This window comes from Larus michahellis, chromosome 1, assembly GCF_964199755.1.
Source record: "Larus michahellis chromosome 1, bLarMic1.1, whole genome shotgun sequence".
In the NCBI taxonomy this organism is placed as follows: Eukaryota; Metazoa; Chordata; class Aves; order Charadriiformes; family Laridae; genus Larus; species Larus michahellis.
In genome coordinates this window covers 136,349,948-136,370,795 of record NC_133896.1, presented here as the reverse complement: position 1 = coordinate 136,370,795, position 20,848 = coordinate 136,349,948, and the positions used below count along the sequence as shown (strand labels likewise).

The 20,848-nt window shown below is 38.0% G+C and overlaps 1 protein-coding gene across 8 annotated transcripts in view; it reads left to right on the top strand.

The window, feature by feature from the left end:
• CNKSR2 (connector enhancer of kinase suppressor of Ras 2) overlaps positions 1 to 20,848 on the top strand; it is a 216,295-nt gene that overhangs the window by 98,923 nt on the left and 96,524 nt on the right. For 6 of the 8 annotated variants that reach the window (XM_074605038.1, XM_074605100.1, XM_074605079.1 and 3 more), the window contains exon 9: positions 16,169 to 16,315. The exons of the other annotated variants lie outside the window; for them this stretch is intronic. In XM_074605038.1, coding sequence (XP_074461139.1) covers positions 16,169 to 16,315 — 147 coding nt within the window. The remainder of the gene's footprint in view (positions 1 to 16,168; positions 16,316 to 20,848) is intronic. 8 annotated transcript variants of the gene reach the window in all.

Here is a 20,848-nt window from a genome sequence, read left to right as displayed (position 1 = left end):
CAATTGGAGAGAGAATTGTCATGGCGCATCAGCATGTGTAGAGAAGAAATGTGTAGAAAAATGTGTTTTTATAAATCATTATTTATTCTAACATCTACATTTTCCTTTTCTCTTCTGAAACCACATGGTTCTTAAATTCATAAATTGAGACCTGATCCTATGAGTAGCGCTGGACATATTGCGTTAGGCTAAATAGCTGTTGCTTGGGAGATATGTTAGGCCATTTTCTTCTTATCCATGCTCTATTGATAAACAGTTGGGTTCAGTGTAATAGAAGATTTGGGTCAAAGTGATGCAGGGAGTCGGAACTGTTGTGCCCTTGTGGGTTTAAAAGCAAGATTACTTCCTGGAAGTTGGAAAACTTACTACTTTTCAAACCTACTGGAATGTGTAGAACGTGGGTTTTGAGAACAAAGCACATAAAATTCCCATGGTGTGCCTAGGGTGTTTAGCTTAAGTTAAATACAGATTTTTAAACTTGGAAAGCTAAGATGAAACAAATCTTTCAGATATGATAGGCAAGAAAACGAATACCATACAAATTGCTCTTTGTGTGAACAGATGCATGGTAGTTCCTGGTAATTTTATTTAGGGTTGGTGAACTGTTAAAATAAAATTACCTTTTGTAAGGTAAGGCTTCGTAACAGAAAAGAGCAGACTGTTAGTATAGAAAGCAACTGTTCTTTTTCAGAAGTATAAGGTTTCTTAAGAGTGATGAAAGACAATATACGGTATTAATTGCATGTGTCCTTGCCAGTAATTTAACTGACAAAAAAGTATCCTAGTTCACCATTATTAATACGAAGTCATTTGTTAAAAGTGTGTTTCGTCATTCCCCATGGGATTTCACTTCTAGCTTTAGGCCATTGTACATCATGTCAGCTCCTCTGCACAAATTAGTGTAATATTTCAGGATAACCTCCAGCTAAGTTTGATATCAAATATACTGTACATATGTGGAACTTAACTGATGGGAAGCTATCTTTTGAGCTATGCAATGTAATTTGATAAATCTAAGCAGATCAGGGTGAATTTTAATACTTTTTTGGCCATATAGATTATTCATAAGTGTTGTATTCCATGATTACTTACAAGTACAGTTGATGACTAATTTCTTTATTTTTCTGCACTAAGAAATCTTAGGACATCGATTTAATATGAAAAACGTTTTAGAACATTATTATTTTGGCTCTCAAAATATATACATATCTGAAGAAGCACATCAACAAGCATTCATTCCTTATGCTAGCTAGCTTTTCCAACAAATTCTAATGGTGCTATATAGCAAAGTTGCCTCGTCAACTTGGAAATTTCCAATCAACTAGGCATTTATTCTAGTTTTCTTGGCACATCTACACTGCATTTATTTGGTGGAAAGATCAGATTCTTACTCCTAACACTGATAATGAAACGCTTTGAGAAGCATTAAGGTGAGCTTTCTTACCTAGTTGGATGGAATTTTGAATGTAGGATTTGGGTGTTTTGGCTTTTGAGTCAGGGAAGCTAGGCATTTTGAGATGTACAGAAAAGAGAGTTGATTGTAGTTCTAGGAAAAAGGACCATAGGGAGCTAAGACAAACCTAATTTAATTTTTCAGCAGTAAATTTTGGTGTAGAGGATATGTATAATAAGACACTAAATCTCACATTACATTTCTTCTGGCTTTGTTGTAGCAACAATATAATTAAAATAATTGGTATCTTTGATTTTGTATACAAGTAACTTCCTTGTATTTTAATGTCAACTTTCCTTAGTGGGAGTCAGGTGGCATTCTCTTAGGAATGTGATTGCATTTCCCACGTTACCTTTATAAAGGTGCATTTCATTCACTTTCCAATGTATGGAGCTCAAATATTCAATCTTTTCTATTGCACCATTTTTTTAATCTTTTTATTTCTTTTGGCAAGAGTCAAAATCAGGCCTTTTTTACTCTGGCCGTTGTCATAAGGAACTTCCTGTCCAGTTCTAAGAATCTGGGGAGAAGAGGTATTCTTACTTACACTGATTCTTAGTTAGGAGATAAAAAATTCTGAAGATGTGACATTTTGTCTTTGCTTTTTACTGATTTTCTTTTCACACTTCATATAGTGCTCAGCAGTTGAAAACACAGGATTTGTTTTTCAACTTGGTCCTTGTAACTTATCATACGTTATCACTCATATGAACGATAGAAATAACTATGACTAAATTTTTTAAAGATCTAACTCTAAAACTGTAGGGAAATATCGTTCACATGTAACTGTTACTTAGGTGATGTCTTGTTACTTAGGTGATGTCTTGAAAATCTAAAAAAAAATAAAGTTTAAATTTATTTTAGAGTTAGAACTTTTTTTTTCTGTATTTTCTTCAGTTATTTCAGTGTATTCTGTTTGTCAAAATGAAGCTAATACCTGGCTTTCAGTACTATACGTTTCAAGGAATGAACATAAGTATGGGGAGGAGAAATTCCACACAATTATTTTAAAGACCTAACTTGCTAGCTAACGCTTTTTACAAGAATCACATTTTAATAGTTATGAGAAGTCTGTTATTTCAGAAAGCCCACTGGCTTTCAGATAAGCAGCATGACAAAGTAGGAGAATAGTTAAGTGACTTATATTGATTTTTATTATACATGTCCTAATACTGGGTGTCAAATAGTTTTAAATTCTCTATTGATATCCTCTGTTTGCTTGTAGCATTGCTTAATTTTCCTAGTATTTTGTTTGGCAGTGAATTCAAAGGATTTCAAGTGATTGCCCTGATCTTTTGCTGTGTTGATAGAAAACATGCGTAACAGGATGTATTCCACTAGTTGCTAGCAGGATGTCTGCAATGTAAACATCTTCTGAATTTTTAAAATAAAAAATAATAAGATTAAGCCTAAAGTCGGTGAAAAGCTAATGTTCAGAAAATTGTCCTATAAATTGTAGTTTATTGAGCTTTGATAGCTATATGAATCTTCTGTGTCAGTTTTGCCTTACAGAATAGAATTTTTTTAAATAGCTCTGTAACTAAGAGGCATGACTCCCCCACTAGAATTAAAAGGATTTAGGCACTGTCTGTCTTCCCTTACACTACCCTGTAAATTCTATCCTTAATCTCCTCTAAAAGCCTGCCTGTCTAAACTATTTCCAATGTAAACAAACAAAAAAAAGTCATTCAGGCGATTCAGAATTTGCACTGTGCTGCAGTACTCATGTTTCTGCCCATATATAATTCAAGAGTGTATTTTGCCTCAAGGTAGTCCTCCTTTTAACCAACTGGAAGTGCAGGAAACAATATTATTGCTTACATGAATTATTACTGTTCACAGTACTGTTTGGTTGCATCAGTGATAAAGCTGTAGAGAAAATACCCAAGCAGAAAACAGGGAGGTATAGACTCAGGATGGTGTAGGATTCTTGAATAACAGGCTGTTCTCGTGTAATCTCCTGTGCCTAGTTTCTGTATTTTGGAAGCATTTTTGTCACATTGCATGGACTTCTAATACAAGTATGATGTGACATGTGATAGACATGTGGATTTGCAAAATTTGTGTTTGTTGGCTAAAACTCATCAGAACAAATGTAAATACAGAAGACAGAAAAAATATGACAAAATAATTTGGCAAAATAGGTGAATATGGTCAGTTATCAATCTATTTCATATAGAAGCTGGTATGCTTGATATCTTTATTGTTGAAAGTGGATTTTTTGGAATCATGTACTACGTAGGTAGCACCTAGCTTTTATATGGCATATGTTCCTTACTGTGGAAGCTCCTGCGGGCTCTTGTGGGCCAAGCCAAGTCCACAGAAATTAGTTGTTGGAATTCTTTTTGTGTTTACAGTACAAAAACTTTGAGGATGGATACATCTACAAGACCATACCTTGCTTTTCTGCAAGGGTTAAAACTTAAGAAGGGTATGATACCTTTCGAGATCCTTACCCTAACTTAATCTTTGCTTAGAAAAAGTAAGGAACAGGTTTTTAAGATCACTGTAGTGAGAAGACTTCAACTTCCACAGAACCTCTCAGGGTTTGTGGGGAGCTGGCAAATTCCAGCTGATAGTTAATGCTGATTTTGGGGTGCCTATGAATCTCCGGAGTGTATGCATCCAAATGGAGTTTGCAGTAGATGTCATCTTATTTTGGGAAAAACAAAACACTTGTAAGTAGAAAAATGGTGTTGCAAATATTTCTGTTTATTCCATTTTCCTGCACTGTTTAGCAGGATCTGTTTCAGATCCAAGCTAGGTTTTTTGAACACAGATTTTTTAAACACAGTTTTTTTTAATGAAGGCCTTATTAACTTGGCTTTGAAGTAAACAGTATTTCTAAAGAGGCTCAGTGGAGAAGTGGGCTGGAAGAGTATAAGGAAGGGGACAGCAGTGTCAGCCTAAGATTTTGACATTAGATGTTTGGCACCTTATACAACAACATCCACTAACAACATCTTTCATTTAAAATAATATTTTTATGGTCTTACGATGCTTAATTTGAACAACAAAACAGTGTATCAAGATTGTCAAAGTTCAAAAGAAATATGCCTCCTGCTCAGCTTCCTTCTGTTGCTGTCATGCATGTGCTTTTATGGAAGAGGAGATAGAGTAATAGTTCCCAAATCATGATTTTAATCCTTTCCAAATCCTTGGGCTTCCTCTGTTTATAATAGTTTGTTAAAGGTTAACACTAATATTTAATTTTAAAGATAGGTGGGATTTACATCTAAAAGCTTTTTAGGTCTATTCAGAAGTGTTAATGGAAGTCTTTATGGAAGTAACCTAGTTTTCTGCAGGGCTCTCTCCTGAACTCTTTGTAGTTTGTCAGGATATGAGGACCATACTTTGAATTTGGCAAATTAGTCTGTCCTCCAAATTCCTTCTCAAAATTTCAGTTTTTTCTTTCTGTACAGTCTCCATAATTATTGTGTAATACTGATAAAGAAACTAAATTGTTGTGATCCTCTCAAACGGAAAAAATCTTTTGCAAATTTGCAATTCCCCTTAACATGAAATTTGTATTAAGGTTATATGGTGTTACTTATGGTCTCTTTTCTACATAGATGTGCAAATACACACAGAAATATATTATTTTATATCCCATATGTCAGGAAAGTGTGCTATTGCAGAAATGAAATGTGTGAAGGAAGATGCTCTTTTGTTTCCCCACGGTGAATGCAAATGTTTTTACATGAGTATAAATGAAAAAGAGAAACAACTTGACAAATTTGACAAATGCGGATGAATTATGTTGTGCTTTCCAAGACGTATTCTCCAGGGAGAAAGGATTCTCAGGTACTCTGAAGAAAAGGTAGGAGGTAGTCTTTTAAGGAGTTAGGAAAGTGCACGTGTATGTGTATGAGTTCATTTTAGTTTTCCACAAATATTTTTCAAATGAAGTAAATATTTGGGAAAATAAAATTAGTGGAGGTCACTGGTGGCAGCTCCACGGATAAGGTATCTCTGCTTTGAGAACTGCCCCACGCTTGTTTTTGGATTGGTAGAGTTTGAATGGGTGAGGACTCTCGGGCCAGTTCTGCAGCACAAATGCTGGATGCTCTTGTTCAGTGAAATCTCTTTTCCCTTGATCCCTGGGGCTTGTTCGGAGTTGGTGTGTGAGACACGCACCGCTTTGGTGAGCACAGGCTCATTTTTATGTAAATAGCGTGCTGTGTCAGTGTGGGCACCCACTTGCACTTCTAACTCTGGCACGACAAATCAGCTAACAAACAAGTCATCATCGCACCTGTGTTAGAGCAGCATAAGCTTGGCCAGCCCACGCTGCTTCGTGTTTCTGCCAAACTTGAAATAATCTCCCTTTGTTCATTCCACGTGAAATTTTCACGTTTAACTACACATCTGTATCGCCAGCCGGTGGAATTAGTTCAGTTGTAGCAGAAGGCCAGGCTGTGCTGGCGTTCAGCAGCTACCTGTCTCCTAGATGATAACGGAGCTTAACTGTGTGAGCGCTTCTACGTTACTGTAAAGTCAGCCCGCTTGGCTTAGCTGAAAGCAGTAAACCTCGTTGACTGTGCCCCAAAATGGAAAGGGAACACAACAGGGTCACTCGTAAGTCACAAGTGGTTGTGGAAGCTGCTCTGTACTCCCTCAGGTTTTTGTGAATGGCAGGTTTGGTCCTGTGGCTTTGAGTGAGCTCTTTGATCTGTGCTCCGGAGCACCGGATCCCCACCCTCTGCTGTAGAGTTATGGTGCAGTACCTAAAGAATATATGCTGGGCATGCTAAGCCTCATGTGTGGGATTGGCATGCTATTGATGGAGCTGTGTAAGTGTCAAGCACTTAGAGGTTCGGTTTACTATAGACAGCCTTTCAGGAAGTAATAGAAAAAACTGGCACAACAGGAGCTGCCCATTCTCTCATATGACTGGGACGTGGGTTCAATGGCCATACACTGTATTTCTAGAAGTATTCCCTGCCAGCTGATGGTGGTCTTGGTCACCTGTTGCCATTTGCTGTGTCCCACAGCTCAATCAAAAACATAGATTATTTTTTTTTATTATTATTATTTTTTTTCTATCCTGGCTGTACCCCAGAATGGACAACTTTATTATCATTGAGCCCTGGTAGTTTACTCATGTGATTAGATGAACATATATGGATAACCATTCAGCAGACTATTGAGTTCTTCCATTATTTTTCTTTGGGGGAAAAAAAAGTTCTTCTGTAGTTAATGACATAGACTGCTCTGTACGGCACTGTCTGCAGTTTGGGAATACACACCTGGGCTGACTTTGAAGGCTCCATGTCTCTCTTAGAAGCAGTGTGATTGTAGTAAGAATTCTGCTGCAGTACCAGTTGACTTTTTCTTTGGATGTCATCAGTGGCCCTTCATAGTTTCACCAATGGTGATAGCGAAGTTAGTGAGTCTGTAGCCAAATTGAGTATTTTTATAGAAGCTATACTTATGACCATAGTCCTGAGGACGTATCTGCTAAAAACTGCCGCAGTATTCTGTGGAGTATTCTTATGACCTAATTGTTAAATTCACCTTTCTGCACAGAATATACTGGGAGATAATGTATTTTAATTTATTTATTCTGTACGGTTGTTTTATGGTTTACATTTTTTCCCATATGGTAGTGTTTCTATAGAAAAAAAAGGAGTCCTCTAAGAGGTTCTGTAAATGGTATTAATATTTCCAACAGAAATATTGAAAGACAATGTGCTGCCAAAAACCTTTTGCGTATATTCCTGATAAAAAATATTTTCATATTCTCATAGTAGTTGCTACTGACTACTTATTTCGGTACAATTTGTATTTGCAGGCAATTTAAATGACAAGGCTAACAGTATATTCTCGGTAGTGAGAATACTGTAAATTCTGCCGTTAAAATAATTCTTTCAAAATTTCTTCATCTCTGATGTGTGAAGTGTATGATTAGAGCATATGTTTTATGCCCAGGCAGCAGATAATAAGTAGAATTTAAGTTTTCTATTTGTTAACTGTGGTGATGCCTATAGAACAGAATACAGATTATGTACTGTCTTTGTCTCACAAGAACAGGTTAAAAGGCTTACTGTTAGTATAAGTTCAGGTATGTGTATTTGGAAAGGAAAGCAGGTATTATTCTGCTGCTAATAATCTTCCTTTTAACTGAAATGGATGAAAACTGAAGTACACTGTAGAGAAGGAGATGAAAGGTAAGGAGAGATGTCTTCAAAGTTGTGCAAATTAATTGGCTGATGCTACAGTTGTGCGCAGCCTGGACTGCATATGGGTTAGGATTCAGTAGTTTTGAATACCTCTGTGCTTTGTGCAGGGAGCAGCCGTGTAACTTACACAGCTGATTTTCAGGTTCCAGCCTGATCTTGTGTTGCATAATTCATTAGCTTATCCTGATGAAGTTAGGAGGTAATTGTGAGGAAGTGTAAGGCAGCGATAGTTGTTGTAAAAGTAGATCAAAACAGTAAGAAAAGCAAGTTAATGCTGTGTCATGAGGGAGGAAAAATTAAAGCAGGGAATTTCTATGCCTGATTTGAGTAAATGTACTCTGAATATGTAAATTTTTATTGAAAAACCCTCAGTACTGGCTTAGAACACCTCAGTGGCTTGAACACTGTACGTAGTTTAGGGCTAATTATTTTATTAGCAGTAAAATGGAGTAAAAAAGGAAAGAGCTCTCATGGCTAAATAATTACTTTTAACTCCTTATCCCTGTCCTTCCTTTAGCTAAGTGATGCTATGTAAGTTTTCAGCTCAATTAAAGGCTTTTTGTTTGTTATCTTTGTTAGTTTGCTTGGTTATTTTTTACAATTTCTTTGTACACGTTAATTTATTTTCAGTATATGAATTCAGTCCGAAGAAACATCTGTTTCAGGGATAGCAGCACTACTTATCTGCAGGGCAGCTGGGGATCTCAGGGACTTTTATTTATACATTGAAAAGGTGGGGGGGAGGGTCAAAGACTGTTGGAATTACTGACTCACTGGAATCGTCCTCAAATATTAGGTTGTGGTGATGTAAATTTAATCTGAAATGAAATTATTTACATATGTGTGTATGCATGTGTGTTTATATATATATATATTTATTATTTTAATTACAGGACAACCATTTGGGGAATTTAAATATGAGAATACGCAATGCACACACACACAGGCACGTGCCTCAGACTGCCAGTGTCAGATGTAAAGCACGCAGCCGCACGAGTGAGTTACTGTAAGGCAAACGCGGCTGCGGTGGGTTAAGGCTGCAGGGTCGCTCCTGAGGAGCACGTTCCTTACGCCCTCTGCGTGAAGTGTGGGGAACTTGGCTGTTCCCTTCCCACCCCAGGAAGGATGAGGCCACCCGCATCCGTACTGCAGCTTAGTCTGTGAGAAACTGGGGTGCAGTCCAGTCGGCCTAAATCCTGCCGGTGCCTCCAGCTTGTACCACCAGCTCTCTGCACCTGCTTAGACGTTTAGCCGCGCTTCCCCGCTTGGCCTTAGTGTTTCTTCAGTGCTCGCCTGTGGCCACCCAGGGATGCTAAAATGCCCGTTCTCGGGCAGAGGAGGTCTGACCCTTGCCAGGAGCCCCGCTGAGGTGGAGGTAGGCACCTGGGCTCTCCATACGTTCCCTGGAAGCTGCTGAAACTGAGGTCAGGTGAGGACTGTAGTCTGTGCCCTCGCTGAAGAACAGGTAGGGCCTGCTCATCACAACGTGGCTTTCAAAGCCCATTCCCTGTACTAGTTTGGAATGCATTTATATTACGCAAAAAACGTGGTCGCTGGGAATTGGGACCAGAACCTTCATTTCCCTGGTCGCAACACAGGAACACGACGGTTTCCTACCTGTTGTGTGGCTGGGCTGACTCGTGTGTTGCCGTCAGCATGGTGCTTTGCCTTCAGGGAAGGCCTTTAACGTGAAATTATGCACGTCTTGGTGCCTGAGACACCTTTCTAGGGTTCCTCTGAGGCTAAATAATGCCGAGATAAACATTCCGCAAGTGGATGGGAAGGCTGGATGAAAACCCTCTGTACTCCTGGGCGAAAAGAGAGATGACTTACGGTCATCATGCTGGAGGCAGCCAGTCACTGAGGGGAAGATGCTTGAAATTTCAGAGGTCCACCAAAACTGACCCAACTGAAATCAACCTCATTTTTTAGAGCCATACCCTGAAATAGGGAAATGACATCTGTTTTCCTCAAAAAATGGTACCTAGCCACTGACCTTGTATCTGTAGAATAGGATATAACCAAACCCATGAAGCTGGAATCTTAGCTGTTCCCAACAAATATACTCGTTTATTTGTTCTAGGATGTTACTAGCAATGACTCAAAAGCAAAACAGTGAGGTAGCTCTGAACTGAAGGTTGGTTGTATCAGTGAAAAGTGAAAGGTAAGCGTTGTTATTAAACAGTGTCCAATCTTCAATATAGACCTGATTCTGTGTCCCTGGATAACTCAACTTTTAGTTCCCCCATGGGTAAAACAGATGCTTGTCTCCATTACTGTGGTGCTCTGTAGTTATGTTACTAACATTTGTGATGTTTGTTGAGTTATGGTGGAACTGAGCTGTGCAAACACCCAAATAGAGCAAGGTAATAAAATTAGTCAGAAGTTATGCGCCAGATCAGATACGTTTTCTGACACAGAAATGTGATTAGAGCAGCTTAATGAGAGGCAGTGACTTCTGTATTCAGCTTTCAGTTTCGGTCCTAACTTAGTTTATTCTTGGGAAAGTCTCTTAATTGTGAGCTTTAGTTTACATAGTCAAAATGAATATGAAAATTACTTATTTCATAGTTCAGTGGTAGTAAGCAGAAGTTTCGATGAAACATCAGGCTTTGCTCAAATAAAAGATGTGATTTTCTTCAGTGTGCTTCCTGTGCAAGCTGTGTTGTTGTGACTTTGGACAACGATACAGTGACATTCTAAGAATGCACAGAACTGACTTCTTAAGCACTAGATTGAAATTGCATTTATTTAAATAACATAGCCAAGATACTCTTTAATTAGAATCGCAGCATATGCAATCACAATATTATTAACCTCTCCTCTTTGGGACAACACTGTTATGTAAGCATGGACGTTCATTATCATGCTGGCCTAAGAAGCTGGATAAATCCCTGAGACGCATCTGCTACTGTCCTGACACTGCTTCTCCTACCGCATAGAGACACAGCTTTCCTCTCTGTGGTAGTCCATGTTGTAAACATCCCTCTGTGGTTTCCTCATCCAGTAATGTTTTCTGGAGGCAGAAGACCTATGGCCTTCCATTATTTTTTAAGCTTTTCAGGCATCTGCAGCTGGGGGAAAGGAAGGAGATGCTTGCTACTAACATATTTGTTTCGCAGGGCTGCCAGCTGACCATCCTCATTTCTGGCCAGTGTTCATGGGAATCAAGCTGTTAATTTAGCAGCGTGACACCAGATAGCTTCTTGTCAGATTCTGACTTGCTTAACAGCGTGCTAGGTTTGATAGACAGTGATTTGAAGTGCAGCGTTGTAGGTGCTTTTTTTTTCTTGCACACTAATTTTTATTTATAGAATGCAAGATGGGTGATGGATACGGAAGTTGTTTAAAAAAACACCCATTTCTTAAGGTGTTTTCTTCTTAGAAATTCTATTTTTTAGCTCAAAAATGAGTAAAGCTTGAAGCTTGAGATGTATGATAAGTCAAAGAGCACTGGCTACATTTCACTTATAACAGGCAGCATTGAAAGAGTAAGAATTTTGATTCTCTGCTCATTCCAGTAACTTTTAAAAATGAAACACTACAGTTGATTTTGCATATTTGCAAGAAAATAGCAGACGGCTTTGCAGTTTATATTTGGCAGGAAAACATTACTTTTCCTTCAGAAGAGTAAAGATATTACTACTTTTCTTTTACAAATCTGCAAGTCACGAATGAATTATTGTAACTGGGGAAAAAAACCAGTTTTCACTTCATGGAAGCAAAAAGCTCTCATTAACTTTTCATGGGACTCTGTTGACCCTTCGAATGGGAATATGCCTGTAAAAATATGGACTATGTTCTATTTATCATTTGACTATAATTCAAGCCTCTAGATGATGTAGTTTCAGTGCATATTGGATTTGCACACTGCTTTTAAATGACAGAGCTGTTCTGTTGCATGGTTTCATTGGGATACATGTGCTGGATTTTTCAGACTGGATCTTGTAGCATCCTAAAAATACTTGGTTTAGGTTCATCCAATTGCTTTTGAGCTGCCCTCATGTTAATATTTTACAGAGCTCTTTTCTGGCTTATAACATACAGCGGTACATACAGAAATCATGAACGAGCATGGGATTTTGAGAATACTGTCATGGGTGCAGCTGTTTCAAAAAAAAAGATACAGTGAATGGTCATGCTTACTTTCAGAAAACGGGAAGATTGGTACCAATTTTCCAAGTTTATCATAAAAGGGGGCAGTAGGTTCACCTGGGAAAAAAACGTCATTAGTTTAAGAACAACTTTTTAATAGTTTAAAATGTTGAAGTTCATGCCAACTTAGAATAAGAATTCAAAATAAAAGTTCCATTCCAGGCTGTTGTGATATTGTCCTCCAGATGTGCATGCTACAAGCCAAAGAAAAGTTGGTGTCTTTTAAAATATGTCTGACCTTGCTCAGGGATGTCGTCTTTTCCTAGGTGGTGGCTGGGGGAGAAGACCCCTGTAACTGCCTTCTGCTATTTGGGGTAATGGGTGCCGGGATATTCCAGGTCATAGAGAAGCTGGTGGGAAGTGAGATGGAGAGGCAGGGGAGATGAGGAGGATGAGTCAGAACTGGGTGTAGCTGTGTGGGGCTCCTGAGTGCCCATCTTGTCCTGCTGAAGCAACTTGGATGGTGGTCCTGAGTGTCTCTGGAGCATGCTGGTGAGGCTTCTCAGCCTCGCCACAACCTCTGGGCATACAGTGGTGGGATGAGATGAGATATTTGGAGGTAGCTTGGTGCTGATGCTCCAGTCACCCTGCCCACAGGCTCGCTTCTCCTGGCACAGAGCCCTGCCCTCCCCTTGGGGAGGATGATGGCCCTTCCCCCAGCAGCACTGTTCATCTGACCTTGGTTTATTGCTCCTCAGGTGGCATGGGCTACCCTTTCTGTCCCTCCTTTACCTTGGCAGTAGACTCCTCCAGCAAAGGTGCTGTTATCTCCTTGGCAGGAAGTGGTCAGCATGACTCCACAGGGCACCCTGTGGTGCTCTCTCCTCTCCCTCTTCCCCTAGTTCCCCTGTCTTTGCAAGCCATGCTCACCTTCCCTTGCTGCTCCTTAAGTCCATGTTCTTCCTTCTTCCTCCCCCAGAAACCCCCTGTGGCCTGTCCTGCTTTAAACTCCACCTTTCCACGAGGTGTGCTGTGCTCCCTCGGGCACCCAGGCTTGCACCCATGCAGTGGGCGCGCTTACCCGCCCAGGGAGGGCTCCCACTATTACCCAGGGACTGGCTAATTTGTACCTGTGGCTGGCGGACAGCCCACTGGCTGCCCTTGGTCCTCCCTGCGCTCGGCCATGAGGGATTCAGGCACTGCGCAGCAAAACCCAACGCTGGGCTTCGGCTGCCACTAAAGAGACCTCTCCTGGCTACTGCATGTTGATGGCCATTGGTTTAACAATGTAAATTTATTTTAAAGCAAGCAGCAGTAACTTGCTTGGTCCTTCAAAGTGGCTACCTGCTCAGTATAGTGCACTGATTTAAAAATTAATGGCTTCGGTTGTTTTAATATAAATAAAGTTGACTGCTGATATAGTCCTTTTACTTATCTATTGAATTTTCAGACCAGGAATAAAACGTTCTTATTACTATCCATTTTTGCAATGCGTGAGCAGGATAAAGAATGTGGTAGGGACTTTGAAAGCTCTGCCTGAAAACTTGATGATTAGAAGTTGAGAATTTATAACTGTGGTGGTAATGAGAAAGGGGAAGATCCTGAGGAGAGATTAGAGAGAATAATTTCAAATCATACTTAAAAGAAAGTATAGATTAAATATCACTGAACTGGATTTCTGGAAAACAGTTTTCAGTTCCAGATATGTTCACTGCCTTTTCCTCTTTCCAGCCTGACCTTCTCAAATAAGATTGCTTCTGTTTAGTCTCTGTCAATATGAATTTTGATGGGATCTAAACTATGTGGGAACTGAAAAGCATGCCTCCAATGCGGATATCAATTTCCTTCAATTTATTGTTGACAGCCTCTTATGTGACTTATTCCTCTTAGGCCAACTCAGTCGTTTCTGTTCAAAAGATGAGAAGCAACCAGGGATGGTCTGAACCAGCCAGAAAACTCCTGTCAGGGAATAAAGGAAAATCAGAGGATGAACTTTATTTGAAAATCAGTAGTAAACTCAGAGTTTTCCTATGAAAAAAAAAAAAAGTTTAAATTGTTTATATTCATGAGCTTCTAAATTAAATGCATCAGATTTAGTGCTTTGGAGTGATTTATTTTTTTTTCTTTAATGCCCCTAACTCTCGTAAAGAGACTAGATAATCTCCCATTTATTGCATTGTAAGACGTAGATGAAATACATGATACAGGTTATCTCTGCAAAGTATGAAAGTGCATTTAAAATAATTTTAAAACTGCTATCATAAAAAAACCCACCCAGTTTTATTTATATTCCTCTGGCTATTTCAGTGGCTTTAAAGCACAGCTTTCGCATGCAGCGTCCTACCAACTTAAATGGCAAGAATTTTACAGTCTGAGTCCTTAACTGGGACCACATCATGTTTTCCTCAAGGCTCCCTGTGCTGCTTTATTCAGCAAAAGGATTCCCCTCCAGATATCTGTCTTCAGCTGTTACATTAGGGAATTAAAGTGTACAGTAGCTTATGTACAGAGATACCTTACGTGAACTGTAGGCCTTTAATTCCTGCTTTTGAGTAGCAAATGGAACCTTGCGTATGCCCAAGGTGACATGGAACTATGGGGGATATATTATTTCTAAGTAGCGGTGGAAGTTTCTCCAAGTAAGAAAACAGTATTGTAAATGGCAAGGTATTTTTTTAGACGCTGTTGAAACAGAATGGAGGCTTCACAGGGATAAGGGAATTGAGATGAAGTTGATTATGTTCATGTTTCTTTTTATTCGAAGTATAATAGCCATATGCCTAGTACATTGGACTGAAAATAAGAATTACAGCATGCTTGGAAGTCTTCTGTGGAAGGTGGAAAATATTCCATAAAGATGCATGTTGTTAACACCCTGTTTCTTTGTTTACAATAATATTACTGTAGAAGCGCATCCTGAATATAATGAACTTTGCTGTGGTGAAAACAGGACAGGTAGGTTCACAGTAGCTGAGGAAGAGTGGTGAGGTTTGAACCTGGTCTGTGATTCAGGGTTGCTGGTAAGCATTAGCATTGGCTTAAGTGGCGTGCTCGTGTGGGAGTATCAGCTCTTGAGTGATATTAAGCAAACAAAGTGAGTTTCGGTGTAACAGGGAATAAGGTAAAAAATAAATAGCAGCAACCTACGTGTGATTACCTTGCTTAAACAGAGGTAACAAATATATATTTGTGTCATATTGCACTATACCAATTATAAGGAACATCTGCATTCTTTGGTTTTTAAATATATTTTACAAATTTTTTTTCAAATATGTTGACATGATAGAAAGTAACCTTTTTAAGATGATGTTACCTTATCACTTCAGAGTTCTAGATGTCTTGTCAGTAAGAATTTCATTTCTCAGTTAGATAGTTTTCTTCTTAACATTGTTCTTGTAAAGGTTGCAAAAGCAGGAAAATATTTGTAACAGTGATCCTTTAAACAGGAGAAGTTTGTTTAGAGGGGGAGAGGGAAAAAGGTAGAAAAGCTGTCAAGTTTACAGAAATAATCACTTTGTAAATCTACAGGCCAAGGGATGTATGATTCTGTGTATTGCCACTCTAGGTACCAAATCTGAAAATGCAGGGATTGAATATCTTAAAGCATTTCAGGATAGATACCTAAAATCAGGCATTATTTAGACTGAAAACCATTGTCGTGAGTTGTACTGTTTTAATATTTGAAGTATTTTTTTCAAAAATGCAAAGCAAATGATTCAGAAAGTTCTATCCTGTGTTTATAAATAAAGACTTGTTGCTTTCCATGTTAGTCAAATTCTTAATTTTAGCATATTTCAAAATGCTGTCTTTCCGTTAGGAAAACTTTACTAATACTCAAGTAGAGGCTAGACTACATTTCTGTCATTAATTTACTATATTTGTTTCTGAAATTGTCATGAAAGGAGTACTATTTAAAAAAAATGGCCTTGTGATTCTGATTTTATTTTTATAGCAGTGTGAAGAGTAGAAGATTTTCCTGAACTGGTTTGTGCTTGCATAAGCTGCTAGGAGTAGAAGTAGTATGACTACATGTGGTTAGTGGTCTTTAAATAGTAACTATGGAGTATAAAATGCTCAGTTTTGAATTGAACTGTTGGGGCAGAAGCCAGGGCTTTTTAACCTTCTAGTCTCTAAAGTCTATGTACCAGAGCTAATTTTGAAAACACTTTGAGATTTAATTGTGCATTTACAGTGGAGTAACAGTAGTTTATTAACTCTAAAACCTGAAATGATGCATATCCATCTTAATGCATTATAATAATTTTAGTTGACATGATTTTTATGCAGTAATTTATTTTTGACGTTTCTAGAGTTAATCTCCTTTAATATATATATATACACTCCTATTATGTTATTTTACTAATCTTATTTAAAAAGGGAACATTACATATTGAATACTGTACCTCAATTTTATTGTACTGATTTTACTGGTTACCAGGTGGGGTGGCAGTTGAAAAATTTGGTGAATGCACTACGAGAGGATCCGAGTGGTGTTATCTTAACTTTGAAAAAGCGACCTCAGAGCATGCTTACCTCAGCACCAGCTTTACTGAAAAATATGAGATGGAAGCCCCTTGCTCTGCAGGTAATGAAGCTTAATCATAAGTCATACACCATCATTTTAACTATAGATTATCTCAATGATGCTTTATTGTGCTTCATCTCAGCAGCATATGGATTTACTCTTGTATACTTTGAAAAATTGTCTCTGAAATGATTTCTCTGCAGTTTGCTCTCATAGGCTCAATTGAAGTTAAGCCTGTTATTAGAACTTTTCAAAGTTAAGAAGTAATCATCCCGATGTTTTACAATGCAGAAAGGTAGCCCCAGATAACTTTTCTAGCCGAGGGGAAACAAGCATACTTCAGAAACTGATAAATTTTAGTTTGACTTCTTGTTCAGCTCTCAGTGCGGTATAAACTTAAAGAAAGACGGGAGAAAAAGATCATGAGTTCTCAGTTTGATCAATCATCGAGTTACAGGAAAATGTATAAGGGGATTTTATTCAATAAACCACTTGACCATCAAACTTTCCTTATGTAAATAAAGTCACATTCATGTCAGAGTTGTTGTTGAATCGAACCATTGCACATAAAGAGGTGTAGCACAGGATGTCCGGCTGGACCTTTGATTTTAGTAAGCCTGCAATGAGCTGAAAACCATGGAATGGTTTCATTAAAGCATTCGTGTTTCACTCAAGGATAAAACGTCAATGTGATGGATTACTCTAGAAAATAAAAGTTATGTCCAGACTGATGAAAGCATGTAACCAACAGATGGAACTGACAAATAATCCCTTTTTTTCCTTCAGTTTGGGTAGAACAATGTTTAGAAATTTATTTTCTTTGCATAAAGAATGCATTCTTTGGGACATTTTTATTATCACTATAAAAAGTCTATTTAAAATTAAGTACATTTGAGACAGAAAAGACTTCTGCAAAGTTCAGGCAAAATGAAAATGAGATATGGAAATGCCACGGCCAGTAGCCGTGGTCTTTGCTATCTAAAATATTAAGAGATTCATAAAAAGAACTAATGCAATGAAGAATATCTTTTAAATACGTATATATATATATGTGTGTGTGTGTATATATATATATATGAAAATAAATTATAGTGGTTAAATGCATCACTGTCTTTGAAACTGAGTAAGTTTTTAAATGATTGAGATATCCTGGTCTTTCAGATATAAATTACTGACTAGACATGTGACAAAAAACTTTGAACCCAAAATATCTTATTAGTGTCTGAACATAAAATTGCAAATCTGTATGCATGATATGAGAGTATGAATATCCATACTTGAAGGCTGCACTTTTATCATAGCTTTAGTAAGAATATAAATGAAAAATACACACCATTGCCTTAAATGGCATGAAATACTTTCAGTCTAAATCCTCTTTGGGTGGGTTTGGTATTTCTGTGGGTGAATTGGGTCATTCTCCTGGATATTGATTTTTGCTTCGCTGTATCATTTGCTGCTAGAATAATTACACTGAAGACCCCACAACAGAAGTTTCTGACATGGGTCATTGATGCAGACAATAGCAAATCAGTGATTAATTCAAGACAGGGTACTCCAAAAGGGTGAGAAGAAATTGGATAGAAACCAATTTCCACCATTTAAACTAAGTCCCGTAGGAAAGTGAGGATGCCTGTGGTCCTTTTACAGTGAATGCAGTCATGAGCTACAGTTGTGGGCCGGCTTGAAACTCCGCGCTCACTTCCAGAAGCAAAAATCCAGTCATCTTTTAGCGTGTTTTATTTGGCTCTGATTTACATCTCACTATCCTTAGGTCAATACAAATACTAGGGTGTTATTCAACTAATCTAACTTTAAATATCTGGAGTACCTACATATCATTCAGGTTTCTCATTTTTACTCCTTTTGGCTAGCAGACACAAATAACAGTTACTTGCTCATTCATCTTGATCTATTTTAGGCTGATCTACCTTAGGATGAGGTGAATTGGGCCCTGCGCATGCCTCTCTCTCTCCATTTGTTGATAAAGGGAGTCTGGAAAGCTAGCTTGAATGTAGATTATCTGTATTAGATAAGACGAGACTGACCCTAGATAGAGGTCTCCTGTAATCTTACAGGTTTGGGGAGGGGGGCGGGGAATGGGAGTATTGGTTTTGGTGTGGGTTTTTTGCTGGTAGCATAGAAAATAGAAATATTTTTAAGGTTAATATAAGTACAAATAGAGATACTGTTAAACATTAGAGCTATAATTCTGGTATCACAATGATGTTGTCCTGATTTTATCAAGCATGGCACCAGGAAAAGGCCAGAACCTCATTCAGCACTTAATGTGTGCAGTGTGCATATGTGTGTCTGTTGTAATTTGTGATTTTAGTGTGAGAAACAACAGTTGTCTTAAGTAGACTGAGTGTCAAAAAAGCTCCAGGGCGAAGCGAAGACAAACTTCAGAAGCTGCATAATGTGGAGATTTCTGTTGTTAATTTATGCAGATCAGAGGTGAACAGCTGTTAAAGTCAGCTGCTGTTAGTTTAAATGTAACCTAAGTGTGAAATCGGTCCTGTATGTTTGATTAATAACAAGCAGCGAAAGCAGTCAGAGAGCAGGGTAATTTTATTGCTATTAAAAATATGAAGAAATGATGTTTATTTAACAGAATCTACTTCCAAAATTTCTGAAAAAAAAACCCAAACAACTTCAGAAAAGCTGGATGTTTTGGAATTGCAATTTGCCCTATGGCTGTTGTGAAATTTCTTATGTTCCTGATTCACGTAAGGGTGCTATTCTTTAATAGGAGCTTGGGAGACAGTGTGAGAGGAGCGGGGGAAAGCGATAGCGAACAGGAAGAAAACAAGGAGATGCAGTACTTCCATCACCTTTGGAAGCAGGGGAAATTATGATAACTTGTTTTCCTATATCAGGATGTCATGAAATAATTGAGAATGTTCTAACTGTGCTGACATCCCAGAGCTAAGTTAATTGAACCATATGTATTATTCAACAGACACAAGCTATAAGGAAATTATGACTCAGTAATAATTCCGTTAAAGTACAAAATATGAGCAAAATATTCAAAAGACTCTAGAATAAGATATGGGGATGAAATTCTGACAAAATGGGAATTAGCATCTGCAAACTGGCTGCTGTGGGTTTTTTGGTTCTGCAAATGGAGTGAACAGAGGAAAAATGTGGTGTCACATCCCAATCAAATTGCAATGAATGGAGAAGGTGGAAATTTACCCCAACGTAAGGAAGCTGACACAAAAGCAGAGACTGTTTTTGTATGTACCCCACCAGTGAATATGTTTAACAGCTGTTGTAGCAAAAGTAGAAGGTAAATATTTCAGTGAATTAAATTGAGCTCATTTACATTGAGATTTACATTAAGATGTTTTAATTGAGAGACTTCAGAACGTAGTTTTAGCTGAAAGTGAATAATACTGAGGCATTTTTGGTAAATGGTATTTTGCTCGTTTAGTCAATAATGGTATGTAAGGACATGAAGTTTGCTACTTGCAGCTACATGAAAAACTAGACTTAATAGAGAGATACTAAGTATGCCTGTAAGTTGAGAAAGTGACAGACAAGTCTTCCAGTTCAGGCAGTATGCGCTAGCAGTGTACCAAGCAGTTTGGTGTGTGAGTGACAGGGCGCCCTGGTAATTAAACTATGCATTCTGATAATGAAATTTTTAAGAGCTTGCTGTCCACTGGTAGTGATCTAGATTAGCTATATGCCAGCTTTCTGGCATATGGTCTCTGAGTGTGGAAAACGCTTTTCGATCATTCAGGTTTTAACTGGTTACTAATTGATATAAATACTTCTTAGAACGTTCAGTGGTTTACTTTGAACAGCTCTGCCTTCACATTGCAGTCTTGCCATGAATTATGAGTTAAATGCAGTCTACATAATTATTGATTAATTCTTTGGGACTTATTTTTTTCCTTTTGTCAGAAATGCAGTATATTCATTCTTTTCACAAATATTTTTATCCTTAGAATAAATATGAAAGGTTAGGGGAAAGAAAGAAGAAGAAGAAGAATTATGCATCTTGTGTAGCGGTCCTGAAACTGATATAAAATTGCTTGATGTACAGTAAAATAATACAGTTAGCCTATGGCTGTATATACTATGCACCATTACATAATGAGTTTGTATTTACAAATGCATTAATTCCAGCTCTAAGGTCAATCAGTCCAGAAAAAAAAATATCCTTTTTTTCCCCTTATGTCCTGATTAAAGGAAGTGCTGGGGCTTTTTTGTTTTCCGTCACTTGACGATTGTCTGTTTTAATATCCATCAGTATCCAGCTTCTTACAGATAATCAAAATTCTTCCTTGATGCATTCTGGAATCATGTCTGAATTTGTGAAGAGATTTTTCAGCTTGTGTTTTCTTAATTGCTTTTCTAACATTTGAATTAGGCAGCTGTGGCCTTGGGGGATTTTGTGGTTGCCTTTGCAATTGAAGATATTTATTAATATGGTATTGTACCATAAATATTCAGGTGTTATGCTTGCAAGAGAAATCTTACTAAATTTGCCTTTCAGTTGCTTTTTCTGATACTCTGATCTGTTGTGTGAAAGCCTAGAATGATATTTCAGATTGCAATGTTTGTATTTCTGACTGCTACTGGATG